Source organism: Glossina fuscipes, unplaced genomic scaffold (assembly GCF_014805625.2).
Source record: "Glossina fuscipes isolate IAEA_lab_2018 unplaced genomic scaffold, Yale_Gfus_2 111, whole genome shotgun sequence".
In the NCBI taxonomy this organism is placed as follows: Eukaryota; Metazoa; Arthropoda; class Insecta; order Diptera; family Glossinidae; genus Glossina; species Glossina fuscipes.
The window spans coordinates 2,732,709-2,751,350 of NW_023998454.1; the positions used below are offsets into that span (position 1 = coordinate 2,732,709).

At 35.8% G+C, this 18,642-nt stretch overlaps 1 protein-coding gene across 6 annotated transcripts in view; it reads left to right on the forward strand.

The window, feature by feature from the left end:
• The window catches only part of LOC119638979 (unconventional myosin-XVIIIa), a 66,132-nt gene that overhangs the window by 39,818 nt on the left and 7,672 nt on the right, over positions 1–18,642 (forward strand). For 4 of the 6 annotated variants that reach the window (XM_038036150.1, XM_038036149.1, XM_038036151.1 and 1 more), the window contains 4 exons: positions 3,765–3,992; positions 8,788–9,168; positions 9,229–9,411; positions 9,489–9,584. In XM_038036150.1, coding sequence (XP_037892078.1) covers positions 3,765–3,992; positions 8,788–9,168; positions 9,229–9,411; positions 9,489–9,584 — 888 coding nt within the window. Of the gene's footprint in view, positions 1–3,764; positions 3,993–6,361; positions 8,508–8,787; positions 9,169–9,228; positions 9,412–9,488; positions 9,585–18,642 lie in introns of those variants that run through there. The other 2 variants (XM_038036154.1, XM_038036153.1) reach the window with 2 other exon arrangements.

Below are 18,642 nucleotides of genomic sequence, written 5' to 3' on the forward strand. Positions count from 1 at the left end.
TTCACGCAATATATTCTTTACGTTCGGAAACAGAAAGAAAAACAAAGTGCCAAATGAAGAGTACGGTGAACGTTCATTAATTTGATTTTTTGTGTTTTTCAATAGGCAGTTGTTCGAAAAGATGTGTGAATGCTGGTACGGCCTTGATGAAAGAAGGGCGGGCAGCGCTTGTTTGTTTTCGCATTGGACCAAATGCATTCGGCAAACAAATGGTTATGTGCTATTCTGACATGACCATTTTAAGTTCCTCAAAAGGCATCTTGTCTACGTTACCGGTTCTTCCTAAAGAAGAGCCGCGTATTTATTTCGAAGTGCTTCGACTTTCGCAGCAACGCTGGTTTGATTTGGTTTATCTTGAAACACGATTTCAAAAAACTTCAATAGGGCTGCTGTTTACTTTTCAGCTCATATGCTTAGTTCCATAATTCGTCGCCTGTTAGAATCTTACATGTGTCTTTTGAAGTACCGCTTTTGTATTAAACATTTGAACACCTGCTTGAAAGTTTGTCAAATTACGCCGGATCCGACGAGAACAAATCTTTTCACTGCTAAATGATCATCTCATATATGTTAATGGAACTAAAATCTAAGATTGGTTGATTCCTATAGTATGTCACATATGGATCTTGTATTATCAATTTTGGTATAGCATCAACGTCGTATGCCACAAAAAGTGATTTTGGACGTCCTGAGAGTTAGATTGGGTATTGGTCGACGTTGCACTATAGTGATTTTATTTGCTTATTTATGTGTTGAAATCGAAGAGCAATTAAAACACGTCTTAAGCTATGAACACCTTTGGACAGCACTTTAAAAAGCCCCATCCCAAGGCAATGCAATAAAAAAAGAAAAAATAATAATAATATGCACCTTTTACTCGATCATTCTGTGCAATTTCGCCAATGACCTTTAAAAAGGTCTTCGGAAGTGTTTGTAATAAAATTTAACGTGACTATCTTTCACAGTAGCTCTCTTGTGTCTTTTAGTCGCGGTTTTAAGCTCATTATGGTTATAGGTATTAGGTTATTCTTATTTTTCTCTCTTCTTAAGTTACCGACCACCCGTGCTTCTAAAAAGGTTATTAGGCTGAAAGCCTTCGTTATGACAATGAGGAAAAAGTCTGGCTTTCTTCTTATTATTTCTGCACCCATTTAGCAGATCTCCCTAAATAGTGTTCATCAAACATGCCTAAATTAATGTCGATTAAAAAATTTTTAATTTGTTCATATTTTATCTCAGTTAAACGTAAGCGCATGTCTCTCTCTGGCTCTGTTCAAATTCCTTTTTTCTACAGATTAGATTAGTGTATAAATTCTTATCGATTCATTCTCTACTAGTCCCAACATTGACGACGTTAAATATTTAACGGAGAGATTGTGAAGTGTCGTTATCAATGGACAGTGATCAGAACTAGGATCATCATTGTCATAAATAAGAAGTAAATTGGTGAGAATACGCGGCTACATCGCAAAGATCGGCAAGTCAAGAGTTTTCCTTAGATCAGACTTTCAGTATTTGGCTCTCCAAGTACGTGAGAATGGTGCAGATGGATTCGCCGAGTTCCCTTGCTTTCGAATTTACTAGTCTAGATCCCCATTACTGATGTTTGACATCAAAGTCGCCTCCTCCAAAAACAAGTTTTGCACCTAATTGTCTGAAGAAACCGTTATAATCATCACATTTTAATGTAACGTAATGTAGGAAATTCGTTTGAACAGATTGCATTATCAGAAACGTTGCAATTCACTTTAATGCAAGAAGTCTTTCCTGCAGATGTTTGAAGTTAGTAGATTTTTCTACTATGCCAGGTATAACTTAAGTGCAACTCTTCTTGATTGAAGGAATAATTATTATTATGCTTATCCTGCGGTGATCTGCATGAGGGAGAGTTTCGACGTTTCTTTTTGAGAAGCTACTGGTATGTGAAACAATCCTGATAATTGGTCGGAGGACATTGCAAATAGTTAATCCATTTTGGAGGGATTTTAGTGCAGGATTTAGTTAAGTGATCCAAGCATTTGACTAGCTTTACGCAGTAACTTCTTGAGTTCTTGTGTTGTGGTCTTGACGTCGAGGATATTGGGGGATTCCTCTGGTTTTTAAAGGAGCTTCAACTTTAATGATAAATGATTAATACGATGACTTGTCTTATTATTCGTATTAGGTTCCCGATCTATATAAAGTGGATCTTTAACAAATCTACGACATACGGAGGAGACATTGCGCACTTTGACATCCAGATTTTCAACACCGGCTTTGATATCACCAATTGAAGTAGAATGGTGGAGGCTTCTTAGTCCCATTCTTCCTGCTGTGCTTAACCCGGTAGATGTGAAATTTAATTTTCTTGTCACACAAATAGTTTACTAAATTCTGTCAATATTTTAATTTCTTTCGTAGTCTTGTAATAGTTAATCTCATTGCAGCAATGACAGTTCAAAAACCCGCTATCATCTTTTCTTATGTCACGTATTAATTACACGCCAGGAATTACATTTCATGGTAGCCTTGAAGATATTGTAGTATTTCGTTACCACCATTATTATTGCTATCGGTAATCACATTATTTTCATCAGAGCTTACAATAGGAAATTGATTTGTAGAATTTGTCTCTATAGCTCTTGAACGAGCAGGAGATGGCGTAGAGTTATTATGTACACTTTGTGAAGATTGTACAGAACTTCTGTTATTATGAGTGTTACGAGACCTACGTTGCTTACGTTTGATCTGGCGAATTACCAACGGCAACTGTCCACCCATTGTATTATTACTTGGACTGGAACCTTCCAAAGCAAGCCGACACCATTCTGGAGAATTATTCATATCTTATTGTTATTACTATCGATATAACTGTTTGGGCAACGTTGTCAGACCCGGTACAATACAAAATGGTTGAGCATATCTTTTCAACTTTAATCATTTTCATTGTTAGAATGGAAAATTTTAATATGGCTCACACATATTCATCATTACTTCCGTACTATATTAAAACAATTAATAAAGATTACGCACAACTATCGTATTCGTATGCGTTATCGCTTTTTTTTTTTGGTCGTTTAAATATTAGAATCCTCCATAAACTTATTTTAGAATATTTTGACAGTATTGACAGCACACATTCACACGGGGACACAGACTACCTGCTAAAAGCACATGCCTAGATGTACTTTATGGGGTGTCTGGGGCTTCCTTTTGGGCGTTGCAAGCATTATGTCAAAATGAGTATGCCTCCATCGTTCGGTGTTAGATATAAGAGTTAGCATAATTGTGTCGTTAATGGATACAAAATTTACTACGACTTAGATTGCGCTAAACATCCGCTAAAACAATCTCACATCAAGTGAGTTTCGAAAACAATTCAAGTGATATTTAAGAACGGCGCACCCACAATATTGCGGTGAAGAGTATAAGAAACCCAAAGTAAGCAAAAGCCCTAGGACTTGTCCATTGCCATCATTTTCCATTGCCAGTATTCATTTTTCGTTTTATTGATATCCATAAAAAATAGAAAATCTACCAAGTTTCGCTAATGGCTTGGTAATTACGATAAGTAAGTAAGTAAAAAACCAAGAGATTAAATGCGATTTAAAGGCTTATGCTCATTCATTTGCCATCTACAATGTCCGCGAATAATAAATTAAGTTTAACGACAATAAACCTCTAATATCAATTTTAAGTTGCACTTGCCTTATACATCTTTTCTTGTTTTTACGAATAATATAATAAAATAATAATAAAATTTAAAAAAAAAAATCATTTTTAAGGAATTGGCAGTGCGCTGCATACAACGTAATGTCAAAGCTTTTATGACTGTTAGGGATTGGCCATGGTGGCGTCTGTTGGTGCGCGTAACGCCGCTACTTAATGTCCACCGCACCGAAGAGCAATTGAAAGCAGCCAACGAAGAATTAAATGCCTTACGAGCTAAATTAGAAAAAATCGAAAACGATCGCAACGAACTCAAGACTGAAAATCAAAAACTAGAATCTAAGGTGAGTCATTCATATCTACGCATAAATAAAAAATTTCGACTAATACAAATATATAACTAACACACATTTTGATTCATATTTTTTAGTTTGTTTTGATATAACGTCCAAAAAATAAGCCCACATGATGCAATATGGGAATAAAAAGTTGATTGATTAAAACTTATATAAAACTTATTTTCATTAACCGTCTGTTTCTAGTTACGTAAAGATAAACGTATACAAACGAAGCTCATTCCTTGGTTTATTAAACATGTACGTGATGTTTCTTTTTTAATGCTTGTCATGGAGAATAAGCATTAAATCGATCATATAATTCTTCGCTATTGAACTATGCCGTAAAGTCTTAGTAGTCTACTATAGACTCTATTCAATTACTATTATTGACCTCAACATTTTCCCTAAAAAACAAAAACTTCTAAGGCTCTCTTATCACTCTCTTTTCTAGTATTTAGTTTCTTCTTTAATATTTTGGTGGGTAACCATCAGCTGAACCGGAAAAGCCAAATATATTTTTCCTCATATTTAGCATTGGCTTACGATGCCGGCTTAATGTGAAGAGGCACCTTGCAGCTGAAGTCCCGAGGCACAATCTGAATGAACCTTACACTTTGACATAAAATATTGTGTGGTGAAGATAAGCAAACTTTGCGAATGTAACTTCACTAGATTTCATAGCTTTATTCCCACAGAAAGATGAAGAAGAAGATATTTTTGCATAATTTGCTTAGTAAAAGTAAAGAACGGAGAAGCCGGAAAAATCGGTTCTTAAATCGCCGTAACATAAAGTATTGAAGAATCTTTTTAAGTCCACTAAACCGACTTCAACTAACAAAAAGTGGACAAAAAAATTTCATTTGAATTAGTTTCTGCGAATTTACGCTAGAACACAGCGTACTTCTCGAGCGTCCGCGTAAAGCTCAAGTCTTTCGCAATAAAAGTTTATGGACTCCTTTAATGATATTAAGAAGGGCACGAAGAATGATGGGCGACATTCGAATGTTATTGAAATTGATTCAGATTGTCGAATAGTGTACATACTGTGCGAACGCCATAATCGAAACAACAGTAACGTTATGGCGGATGCGTCAGAAACAGACAGTATACAATACTTTTTAAACAGAACAAATTTTTGATCACCATACATTATCAGAGACTTTGTGAACGGATGTATTTGTCGTTTCAATGCATTATTTTCGAGCCACAAACTCCAAAGAGTCAATGCTTTGTAGACACGCTTATATTGCAAAAAAAGACTCAACATATCTAAGTGAATGTGACATGCTTTACCGAACCGAACAAGTTATCTGTAAAAGGAAATAATTTACATGAATGAGAGCGCTATCACTTATAGAATTTCTAACAAAACATGTAGGAACAACATAGGGAAAGCAAGTATAGCAGTGCGTAGCCTATATCATGGCAATTAATGCCAATGAGCGAAACGTACTTTTAACATTTCTATATACAGAAATAGATTTGAAAAATATCTGTTTGCATTACGCAAATATCGCGGCACATATTTAAAAAAATGCTTAAAATGCGTCTTTGCCGCAGTTCTTAACAAACTTTTCAGAAAGCTATCACTGCTGCGTGAATGTATTCACACCATTTATAGTGGTCTACTGACTTTCACTTAGAACAATCCAAAGAGTGCGTCAGAAGCCCTACAAATTGAGGTTGAAAAATATTCGCTCCACAAATCAATTATTCCCGCAAGGTGAAGACGACAGAATGGGCCGTGAAGGTTTCGGAAGAAAATGTTCATGGATATAATATATCTCACAATTGGTACAGACGACAAAGCAAAAATCATGACCTGTATTTGCAAGGATCGGAAGACCTTACATTACGAGCTCGCCAACGGCAACGTTGCAAACAATTGACAATTGCTCAAAGATATAAGGATAAGAATGGCGACGTACCAGCTCATCTGCCATGTTTTAAAAGCATTGCCCTTCCTGATTATCACTCTAAAGACGAGGTATTTGTTCGACACCTATGAAAGAGACAATGGATAACAATGGCCTCCTTTCTTACGAATAAACCTTCAGTTTATTATATTAAAAAAGATCACTTAAAATGTTTATTACACACCAAATGTAGGCAAAAGATTGAAACCATAACTTATGTCCAAATACACTTTCTTGCATTGTGTTCATGTTCGCGAAGTAGGTCGTCCCTTGATCTTTTGAATGGTTCGATTAATGAAAAGTGATTATAAAAACATATTTCTTATACGTCCCGCATATGCAGATTCTCTAACAGATCTATACACCATAAATACATTCTTATTAAGATATCATATAGTTTAATGAAAATGAAACAGTTTTAAGAAATTTCGTTATACATATCTATTATAAATATATTTTGAAATCAGTTTTTTTTTCTTTTGCTTTTGGCAACAACAAAGCGAAATTGATAATATTCGCAAAATGTACTGAAAGTGCCGGCATCTCGAAACTAGCAAGCAAACGTGCACATATGTGCGCTCGTAATGATAAAATATGCAAAGTTGTTTTGCATAAGCTTAAGCAACAACAACACAAGAGTTTTTTGCTTCTCACAGTGGACACGCACATAAACAGTAGCAAGCAATCTCTGAATTTGCTGAATGCGAGTGTTTGGGACAGTATATCACTCGATTCTCGATTACGCTATCCTATACAACCAGTCAGTCACTGTCGAGCAGTAGAAGAAGAAAATCTTCTAAGTGCTATAGTGCGCGTACAATACAAAAAAAAAAAAAAAAGAAAGAAAAGAAAAGAAAACGGAAACAACTCTCAATTCTTTCTAATCCATTTATATAAAAAAGAAATGCGAGACATTTTTGAGTATGATAATGAATGTTTCGCAGCTAAATAATTTCAATTATTGAGTAATCCGCTACCGACGCGAAAACTAAACGCGAAAGCTTGCCGAATGTGAAAAATTGTATCTTTTTATAAATGACACTTCGATAAATAATATACAATAAATATCTGGCATTGCAACAGTTTCATGAAATTGTCCTAACTATAAAATTTTATTTGATTCAATTGATTGGCGAAACTAGGAGGCTTTTAAGTGCATGTTTATTAATACCTTAAAAAACTACCAATATTGGCAACCAAATGTAATTAATCCGAATTCGTTTCCATGTCACCCGTACACAGTAATAAAAAAAATGAGACGCAACAGTGTGCAAACGCTGCAAGGCACATTGAACCCTTGATTAATAAAGAAAATTCTATAAACGTCAATGAAGAACAGAACCAAATCCCAGAACAAAAAGAAAAAGATACCAAATTTATAGAACGCGTACTTCTAGCAATGCATAGCTCGAAACCTACACCCCCATCGTCGTCAAACACACCAACAGTCGGAAAAACACTAATGCCAAAACCATCACCGTTGCCAAAACCTTTAAGCAGTGTCAATGTTGATAGCAGCGCCTCCCTCTTCTCGCAAAAAACTACAAACGCTTCTTCTGTTAAATCACTATCTGGTGTCGCATGTCCCCGACCCCCTGTTCCCCCTCAAGCGCAGAATCGCATACGTAAGCAGAACAAATTATTGCCTAAACAATCCGAACGTATTCCCACGCAAAAGTTAACCAACGAGGAATTATTACTCACAAAAACACGTAGCGTTAATTACGATTCCGATGACGGGTTACATGCATCTCTTAATATGCGTTCTATAAACTATTCAGAACTTGCAAGCAAAACCACAAGTTCAAGTAATGTCGCAACATCCTTTCTATACCCTATAGAAGCTTCGCTAAAACTTCCTCTTCCCAAATTAGATAAGTCAACAGGATCGCTACGCGGTAACGACTTAGATCTCAATAGCGTCCGAAATTTGCGTGTTCTACCTAGGTCACCCAGTCCATCATTGTCTCCACTAAGCACTATTTCGTCAAGAGCATCTTTGACTTCTTCAAGTGTTACCTCAACGATTTCGCGTCTACAAACGCCACCACGACGCGTGTTTCCTCAAACTTATACTTCTGGAAATCAGTCATCAACTTATGAAATTAAAAATCTTGAGCAATCGCCAGTAGTCTTCGATGCTAACTTATCGTTTGTTTTGGGTTGCAAACGCCAACCCGTTCGCCAATCCCTGAGACCTTCACCATCATTTGAGGACTCGCGCACTGCCTCAGCCCATCTTAGCGAGAAAATCCAAAATTTTCTTAGACGTACTGATCACGTCCAAGAAGAATGGACAGCTTTGGGTCGATGTAAACGCCGAACAGCGTCAACGTCCAATATTGGGAATTTGAATTCCAACTACTATGATGATTACGACACCATAAGTTTAATAGAACGCCAACGTGAACGCAATAGTCAAGAACGATGTATGGCACCAATTGGCAAATCTCGTTCTTCACAAAATATTTTGACTAAAGCTTTCCAACTTACAAAAACTTTACCTCGCACATCTACTTCGCGTTCGAATTCTTTAGCTAGAGATTGTTCAGAAACTGAAGACGATCGTACGATACAAGAAGAGGACGATAATATATCGGAAGAGGTATAACAAGCGATGTTATTTATTGTTGTCTCTGTTGTTGAGACTGCTTATAGTTAACTGTGTCAAGTTTATGCATATTATAGCACACTTGCAACTTTAGGTCTAAACAGTGTGTGGCACAGATTTCTTCTGTTTGGAATGTTACCATAAGATGTTATTTTTAGCTAAGAGCACAGACTGTGCCTCTGTATAAGTATTATTTATTGTGCGAAAGAAATTTTTGTTTACTTTTGATCGTGTCTAAATAATTTTTTTTTTTTTTGTTTATTTTCAAATTTAGTTATCTGAAATGGCCGTTGATTTGGCGGAGGAACGCTCAACGGCCAATATGGCTACCGAGCGCCTTGAAGCCGAAACTGTGGAACGTCTACGTTTAGAGAAAGAGTTGACGGAACAGCAAGCCAAAGTGAAAAGTTTGCAAGAATCGACAGAAAAATTAGAAATGGAGTTGATATGCGCACGGTCAGATTTAAATGGTATCTCTGAAGATGAAGATGCTGATAATGACGACGGTAACGTTGGCGGTGCTGGCGTCGGAGTTTATAAATTAAAATACGAACATGTGGCTCGTGAACTAGAATTTACTAAAAGGCGTTTACAAACGCAACACGAACACGATTTAGAGCAACTAGTTGGTTTAAAAAAACAATTGGAAAAAAAGGTATAAATTTTTTCCGTTTTTTCTTTCTTATTAACTTATTAAGTAATCCACTAATTACAGCTTGCCGATGCTTACGAAGAAGTTGAAGAACAGCGTCAAATTGTCGGTCAATGGAAACGTAAAGCTCAGAAAATGACAAATGAAATGAGCGACTTACGTATGCTGCTAGAAGAACAAAATGCTCGCAACAATCTATTAGAAAAGAAACAACGAAAATTTGATTCCGAGTGTCAGGTTTTGCAGGTAAAACAATCTTAATTACTTAATCATTAATATTGGAATTATAATGAAACAAACAAAATATTAATATATATCTATAGGATGGCGCCCGACAAGAACGACAGGCTAAAGAACGCTTATCACGTGAAAAGGATATATTGATAGCGGAGAAATTCACCTTAGAGCAATCATTAGCGGTATGTGATATATCATACATTCAGAAGTTTAGACGCATAGCGTTGTAAAATGTAAATATAAAGTAAATCGATCGCGTGGAATAGACGTTTGTCAACTTTCAATGTTCCTCACCAAATATTCCCGATCATCATAAAATTCTGAATATGTTGAAATATGCCTATCCGTTTGTTTGGCTGTGCAATGTCTATGGTAATGAATATCTGAATATTTCTGAAATGAAGATATTGGCTTCAAATTGGACAAGAATGTTGGAGGTTCTTGCACGCAGGTTGGTATTGAAAATGTCCCAAATTGAACCGCTGTACAAGGTAAAGCGAGAACACTTCGGTTTTGAAAACCAAAAAAAATATTGGTTTTTTGGTCCTTAATTGTTAACTACAACAGATGTAGTACATATTCAAAGATGTAAAATATCGGCCACGCCCATCCAATATTATAAAGTATTCAATCCTCATTCTCTCCTCAAAGACATTGAAACAGCATAAAAGAATCTACAAAGCCTCTTTAAAACAAATATTATTAAACTGTGAATCCATCCAGGCACGTTTGCCCCTCTGATTGTCCGTCTTCCGGTATGTCTGTTTATCCGCCTATAAACAACATACTGGACTCAAAGATGAAGATATCAAAACATAAAATTCGCCGAAGGTAAGGATTTAGTAGTTGCATCCAAATTGATATTGAAAATGTACTAAATTGGGTATTTGTCAATTGCTGATAAACTGCAATTATAAGTATTTGCGCATTTTATCTCAACATAAAAATAATGGGCATAATATTTTCGATAGCAGCCGAACACAATTTTCATAGTATTTTTTTTTTTTTTTTTTCGAAACGAATTTTCTCATATTCAAGAATCCGCTTCGACATAGATCTCAAAACATTCTCCGGAAATATATATGCACTATCCCAATGGCTCTATTTGCTTATAAGGGAGAAGAAAGAAAGATAACTATTTAAAAAAATATGTTATTAGATAGGGAACAACCTTCTGAGTTTCGGTTGCTGACAAATTTGCTATCCTATCCGCTGTCGAAATATCTTCTGCTCAGGGAAACGCAATTTTTTCATTTTATTACTATACCGTTGAAACGAAACAATGAAACGTATAAGGAAATAAAGCGAAAAGGAAGCTTTAAAGTAGTCAGCAAAGTGTCGATTTAGCAAGAGAACGAGAGAAAACAAACAAGAAAAGGAAACGGGGACGGAAACGTATTTACGGGGGGGACAACTAACAACAACCAAAGATTTGCCGATGCGTTTTACTCCGACTTCCAACCTACAGGTATAGAACTGCTGTGATTTTTTGAAAATAATGAAAAATTCTCTGGCAAACTTTGCAACGTTCTCTTTAAATGCAGAGGCTTCATTGCCAACAGCCTATTCCAGAAAAACGCAATCGTTAAATGGTATTGGCGGTGTGGCAGGGGTGCAATGACGCTATTGTCTTCGTTAAATAATAGTCCAATTTTTACCTGTGCTTATGCAATTTCACAGCTGACCGCTTTGTATTTACGTCGTAACAACAATGTAACGTAACAACAACAATGATAATAATGGGTAAGAATGGGCGCTTTGGCAGTCAAAATCTAGTAAGTAATCGGGCCAGTCTAAGAAGATAAGGTCGGAGCTTAAAAAAAAAGAAGAAAACACACGCTCTAGCTTAGCGCAAGTGATGTTTTTGCTGCTATCCCTAAATCTTCACATTAATATTTACTTATACATGCAGAGATTACCATATCTGGTGGTCTCTCCAAAACATACTTTATATTATTCTATCATAAATCTCAGTTATGTTAGCGACAATTTTTACGGTTGAAGATGGTGACGCAGAGGCGGACGAATTGTCTTTAGAGTCAGATGATTGCATTTATGTTTATCGTGGGGAGGAAGGATGTTTATATTTCTCTTGAAACCTTAACGAGGCAACACGACAGCTTTGGCCGTCAAAATACCAAAGAAAAATGTATAAGTACTGATTGGAAAACCGTTAAATAAGAAAGGTTAGAAATGTAGGGATATCCAATACTTTATTTTTCGGTATGAATTACGGACGTGTGTGACTAACTCTCGAACGTTTGCAGTGTAATTGATCTATTGCAGCAAACCCAAAACGACATATAACGTACATTGGAAAAGGAGAAAAGAAGACTGCAATTTGACGAAAATTCTCATATTTATCACTAGCTAAGCCGTAAAGATATTTGAATACCAGATTGTTCTCATTTTTTATATATTAAAACAAAATTTTCTTGTCTTCTATGGCGAGCCACACTCTCAGAAAACAAATGAACGATGATCTGTTGGATTGCGAACAGACAGGCGAGATTGTTGCTAGGTAGGAATAGCATAAGATGTTTTTATTTGTTTACAGTCAATCTCTTTAACGTTTTATAATAGGTACTAAGATGAGAGCGTGAGATGTGGGTTCAAATAGACCAGGAAATTCGGTCCTCTCGGTTTTGAATCCTACGACATATTGTATAAGGTTTATCCATGCCGCGCTTGCCTAGAAGTTATGCACGCTGTGGAGACTCACCTCCTCTAATGAATATACGAACACAATTCACAAATTAGCGCCCTTTTTATATCCTGCAAGACTTGTGGTACAAAGGCACGTCAACCTACAGGCGACCATGTTTGAGCCATTTTCATGAAATTTTGTACACTATCTGTGTAGCAGTGGTCCAGGGTACTAACTGTGCGCCACGGGCCACTATTGTATTGTTACTTGTGTTATATTGAAATTTCGGTTGTACTTAATAGATGTTGTTAAGAAATGTTAAGTCGAGACCCACTATATGTGATAAGTTGCAGTCTTTTTGATTATTGCGGATATGTAACTGAATCAACGGTAAATCTTATGCTATCAAGACAAGCTTATTCTGAACGTTAAAATCAGAATCGTCAGTCCAGTAGACCCGCGTGCATGGTTGGTTGTTAAAATTAAAGGAAAGAATTATTAAAACCAGATCTTATGTTTCGTAATTTTTAATGTGTTTCTTTGAATTTTCGTTTTCAACTTACTTTTTATGAAGTAGGAAATGGTTTGAATCAAACTTACACATCACACTTATTATGCTATGTAGTTACATATGTATAGGTGGTAACTACATACTTCTACGTAAATTTGGCTTGGCTTATGCACATAAAACATATATAACTGTGCGCACGCTCTGAAGTTGTTAGTAAACTATCAAACAGTAGTGGTCTGGTTTTATGATGCAACAGCCATTTGTATTGTTTACTTATATTTCAAGTATATAAAATTTTACACACGCACTTATTCAACATAAAATAGGCGTCCATTTACTTTTATATATACGTTGTTTACTTTTTAATGGTTGAATAAAGGTAGAAAATAATTTAATGCCATAACTTACCATATACATGCATGTATATACCTATCTGTTTACGCTGATATATATACGTTATATGTATACATATATGCATATATATGCATATATATGTATATATATACATATATATACATATATATACATATATATATATACATAGATATACATATATATATATACATAGATATACATATATATATACATAGATATACATATATATATATACATAGATATACACATATATACATACATAGATATACACATATATACATATATATACATATATATATATATACACAATATACATAGATATACACATATATACATATATATACATATATATATATATACATATATATACATATATATATTTAATCTATACACGCAGCAACTAACAATAGGGATTTCCATAGCAAATCAACTAAATGGTTTCTAAACCATGTTCATAAGCAAGCATGTTTTACCAGTACTGGTACTAGCATTAACGGTTAAATAGCGGATTGGATGTTGAATTCAAATATCAAAAAATAAATTATACAGTCAATCCTCCCCTAACGCGACTACTCTTACCGCGTTATATGGAAACCCTACACCGCGTCATATGGAAACCGCGTTTCAGATTGTCACGTTATATGGAAACAGCGCTATAAGAAATTCAAATTTAACTTGCAAACCAGGTTAATTCATGCCGCCTTATATGGAAACCGCGTCGAATGAAAACCGAAAGTAAGTAAATTCACATGTTAATCAATTTGGTTCGTTCCGGATTGTATGAGTTTGCATTCTCAGATCGTCAATTTACGGTGCAAACGCTTGCGCAAAAACTTTTACGGAGACTAAAACCAATATAATATATCTTAAGCACAATAAAGTTCGCTTTGTTTTCGTCGTAATCTGTCGAAAATCATATAGAAAAATCGGCGTGTGTAGTACATTTCGAAAATTTAAATGATCCCTTTGTGCAAACGTTCTATTAATGACATTTAGCTATTCCATTAGACTGGCAGAACACACGCAGTCGGGTCTTATTAATGTTCTTCATTACACAAAGAGTTGAAGAACGATTTATAATCAAGCCAACCAAGTTGATGGAATGTTGTTGAACGGAAACCGCGTTGTAAGAGTACCACGTTATAGGAGCGTGGTCGCAATTTTGGCTTCGCGTGGTAGGAGTGTTGATTGTATATAACTTAGATCGAGTTTGTTAATACTCAAAATAAGCTATCTTTTGTTAAGATGAGAAATGTTTATGTTTTGTATATGATACGTACAAATGTCTGTAGTGGCACCTCATACACGCAAATGAAATATCATATTTACATAAGTCCTCTGATATAAATACGATTTCTTGGTTACCGCGGGTGAAAACCTTCAGCCATTTTATTTGATTGACGCGTGGCTTTGCGAGCAACAATTTAAATTAAAGAAAAATAATCTCAGACAAAGAAAAATTCTTTGTTATTCGTCGACGTTCGGGATGAGCCGCGACCCAACGTAACGAATTTACTCAGAGATCAAGAGCAAAGATTTAGATTGAGAAACAGCGATGATGCGTTTAACAAACAAACATCTGTTTTAATTCCAGTTTCCTTATTTTAGGCTTTCAATTAATGGTTTATTAATTTTTGTTTAATTACAATTAAATAATTAGACGTAACATTTCCCGTATCTAATTTACCTTTATATTAAATAGAAAAGCTTATTTCAATATTTTTCTAGATTTGTGAGTTTAATAATCGAATAACACTTTCTTTCAAATGTAATAGAACCTCGACTTTATGTGCAGAAGTTCAAGTTTTACTCAATTCGGTGGTGTTTAGGATTTCACTAGCAGAAAGCGGAGAAACAGGTTATGGGTACATTTTTTGTTTCGCTTTTCGAAACACGCCTTTAAAAGGTTTCGAAGATTATTGTTTCCATGCAATGGAAATACCGATACATATAAATGTATATGACAATATTGATATACATAATACATGCGTATGTATTAGGTATACATCTACAACGGCCGTGCCTGCCTATCCCATCTGATATCTTTGTGCTGTGATTTGTTTGTCAGTCAAATTTTATCGTCATTCTTAAAACCGCGTTCATTCTCTTCATATTATGTTATTAACAAAATATATCGGTATAGTTTCTGCAGTGTTTACAATAAAATAACACTTTTTTTCATATTTTGATTAATAAGGTTTTCCTATTACGAAGTTGTAATACACGTTGAATGTTGAAAGTTTACAATTTTGTTACCATATACAATGTAAAGCATAGGAAAAAGCATGTTTTTACCGCTATTGGTCACGCGAATCGCTCTAGAATCATTAAGGCTTTATAAACAATTAGAAATGCATGAGATTGTTACATGTAATACGATTGCTGGAAATAGTGTACTGACTTGTTAATGAAATATGACTTTTCGTTACGCATCGTGTACCACGCTCTTGCAAGTATGTGTGATAGTAATTTTGACTACGGACGGATTTGTGCGCCTTAGTGAGTGTGGAGGGCCGTATTTCTTTTCTTTTCATTCAGAAATCATGTCATTCGAACAGATTGAAACCATATGTCCACAATTAATTATATGAAAAAATTTCAATTTCGATGGGAAGACCATATACCTTCGGCTATCTAGAAGGATTGTACTGTAATATAACTTGACAATTGCAATTAACATTTATACACCACCAAGACGTGTGCTCTCTTCTTTTATCATTTGATTTAAAAATTTTTGGAATAAGCTGCCAATTTAAAGCTAAACTCTCTAATATTACCCAGTTTCTTCCAACTCATCAAAACAGAATCCATTTTATTGCTACAGCAATTATCTTTTCAGTTCACAAATGCCGTAATTTTAAATTCAAGTCAGAGTGGACGACACTCGAAGTTAATTCTTATTATCTGGCTGCCCATCTCATTTTATTTTTTTTCTCTCGTTGTAAGAAATACGGTCTTCCGAGAAATTTATTACAAACAACGGCATGTCTATGAGAAGTGTTAGCTTTTATTTAAAGAGGACGTACAGTTAATATTTGTATCCTTTATACGTACCTTCGAAATTTTTTGAAAAACCTCTTTTACTTGAAGCTGAATTGAAGCATTTTTCGAACCACCGTCCTTATGCGAGGAAGTAAAACTCGGATCTTTATACATAAGACCTACGTTTTAATAACGATGGAAAATTTTCAACATTTCTGGTAGCATTCCATTAACAAAATAAGTATCCTCACCACTTAAAAATATGAGGTTAATAGGTTTTGAAAACCAAGTCACCTTACCCTTCTAGAAAATCAGAAAAGTAACGTTAATGAAAGTCGCCTACATGCAGAATTGTGGCAAAGGTTTTAAAGGGTTCCTGCCTGAAAGGCTTCACCCCACGGTGGCCCAAGCCACTTTAAGCGTACTACGTCCGCTGGCGAGTTAGACAATCCCCACAGAGTAGGGGCCTAAACAGCACCAGAGTCCAGAACGGTTTATTGTGTATGGAACAATAAACCCCACTCTGGTCAATGGTGAGGCCTAGCTGCACGCAAATTGTTCCATTTTAGCTAGGAACTCGCCAACCACAACCACCACGAGTACTCTCCGAAGGGCCGCACCCAAGCAGTCAGGACTCACAAATTGATCATCGCTTGCTTCCGCCATAAGGCTTCCACTGTGCTGTTGATCAATTACCACCATTACCCGCAGGCATCCGTGATATATGTTCAAAAGTAAAAATAGGCAAAAGGGGAAAAACCTTTCCGTCAAATCCCTTTTTTCATTTTTGCATGTATTAAATTAACTTACAAGAGGGTTTCTATTAATCGGCCAAAGGGAAGGCCGTCCTTCAATTCCTTTTTGCATTAATAGTAAAATTAATTTATTTCATTACGACTTTAAGAGCAAAGTCCATCATACACCCGCAGGCATACGTGGCTTTGTGAGCCGAGCCTCCTGACCCCCGCGGCTCCCAGTTTGTTTTACAAAGCCTTTGGCATACTTTGGGCGGATCTTAAAAACAACCGTACTTGCTTCGGATTCTCCATACTTTCCTGGTTGCCAACACCAGTGAACTACTTTTCTTCGAGATATATAGGTCTCGGGTATTGCACTGACATGGCAGAGTGATCGACCATGCACTCGCTAGATTACTACCTTCAACGTACTTAAACCTATTCAGAAATTTCCTAGGCAGTAACCAGCTATTGAGTGAAGAGCTCATCTTCCAGCCAACCCCTCCACCATCTCTCAGACACTCGTCGCCGAGTTAGCAGCCCAAAACCTTAAAGTCTTCTTAGCCGGCCGAAGCCGTTGCCCGGGGATCACCACTGGGAGGTGAGAGTTTCGGTACATCTATGCTACCCATCAAAGCATAGTTTATCTCCCACAGTTTATCGCTTACATGCAGACGAGTAAGGTCGTGCTTATCACAATACCCGGGCGTACTGCCTAAAATCACGATTATTTTCGAATAAGCAGCAAGTACTCACAAGCCGTCTCACTTAACATCAAGACTGAATTATGATATTTGCAACCATATTCTAATAAGGAGATCTCTTACAAAAAGAAAATGTGTTATTTATTTATTTCTCTATTTATTTATTTATTCCACTTATAAGAGAAACTCAACTAAAACAATTGACTCTTAAAGTAAATCTTAAGTTAATTAATATTAAAACTTGGTATAAGTACAACAAAACAAATAAGAAGAAAAAAAAAAAAGAAAAAAACCATGTACACAACTAGCATAGAGCCACAACCACAATCGATACAGGACCAAATAGCAAGTGAACCCCTAAGCTATCGCAAACATGCTTGAGCTTGGCAAACGATTGCAGTTAACAAGAATTAATTTTCGACTCATAATAACTTTTTAAGGTTAAAAGTTAATTCAAGTACGACATAAAGAGTCCGATAATGAGAATAAGTGATAGATATAATTTCTTGCAAACAGCTCTGAGCGGGTTAAACAGTTCCTAATTATATTTGCATTGACTAAGCTTTATCAAAATGAAGTGGCTAGAGAAGCAGTTAGGGACATTAAAGCCCATCTCACGAAGTAATACTGGCGAGTCAATTGTGCCATTTATTAATTTGATTACGGAGGAAATCCCAAGAACAAATCTACGTGTCTCCAGTAAGGATAACAGAACCAACCTGTTTTCATAGGATGGAAGAGGGGCAATCGGGTCCCAAACCAAATTCCTAAGGGCAAACAGCAAGAATTGCTTTTGAACAGATTCAATTGAATCTACGTAGCACCTATATGAAGGAGACCACACAACAGAGGCATACTCAAGGTATAGGTCTAACCAAACACACGTAAAGGCTTTTCGTAATATAAGGATCATCAAGCTCATTGGACCACCTCTTTATAAAACCAAGCGCGGAGCTAGCTTTGCTTAACGAGAGCTCAATATGTGAACTTATCGACGTCCTACAACTTGTGCGAATCAATGAAATACTGAGTAATGAACGACTTCCTTCTTGAGAAAGAAAGCTTTTTACATTTACTGAGATTTAGTTTCAGAAGATTCAAAGAGCACCATGCAACCAAATTATTCAAATCACATTGAAGATGATGTGATTGCGATTCTACGGAAAAGGAAGAAACCAGTTTTCATCAGCATCATTAAGATCTCGTTGAATTTAATCATAGAGGGCAAATCATTGATGTATAAATTAAATAAAATGGGTCCTAAGTGGCTACCTTGAGGTACGA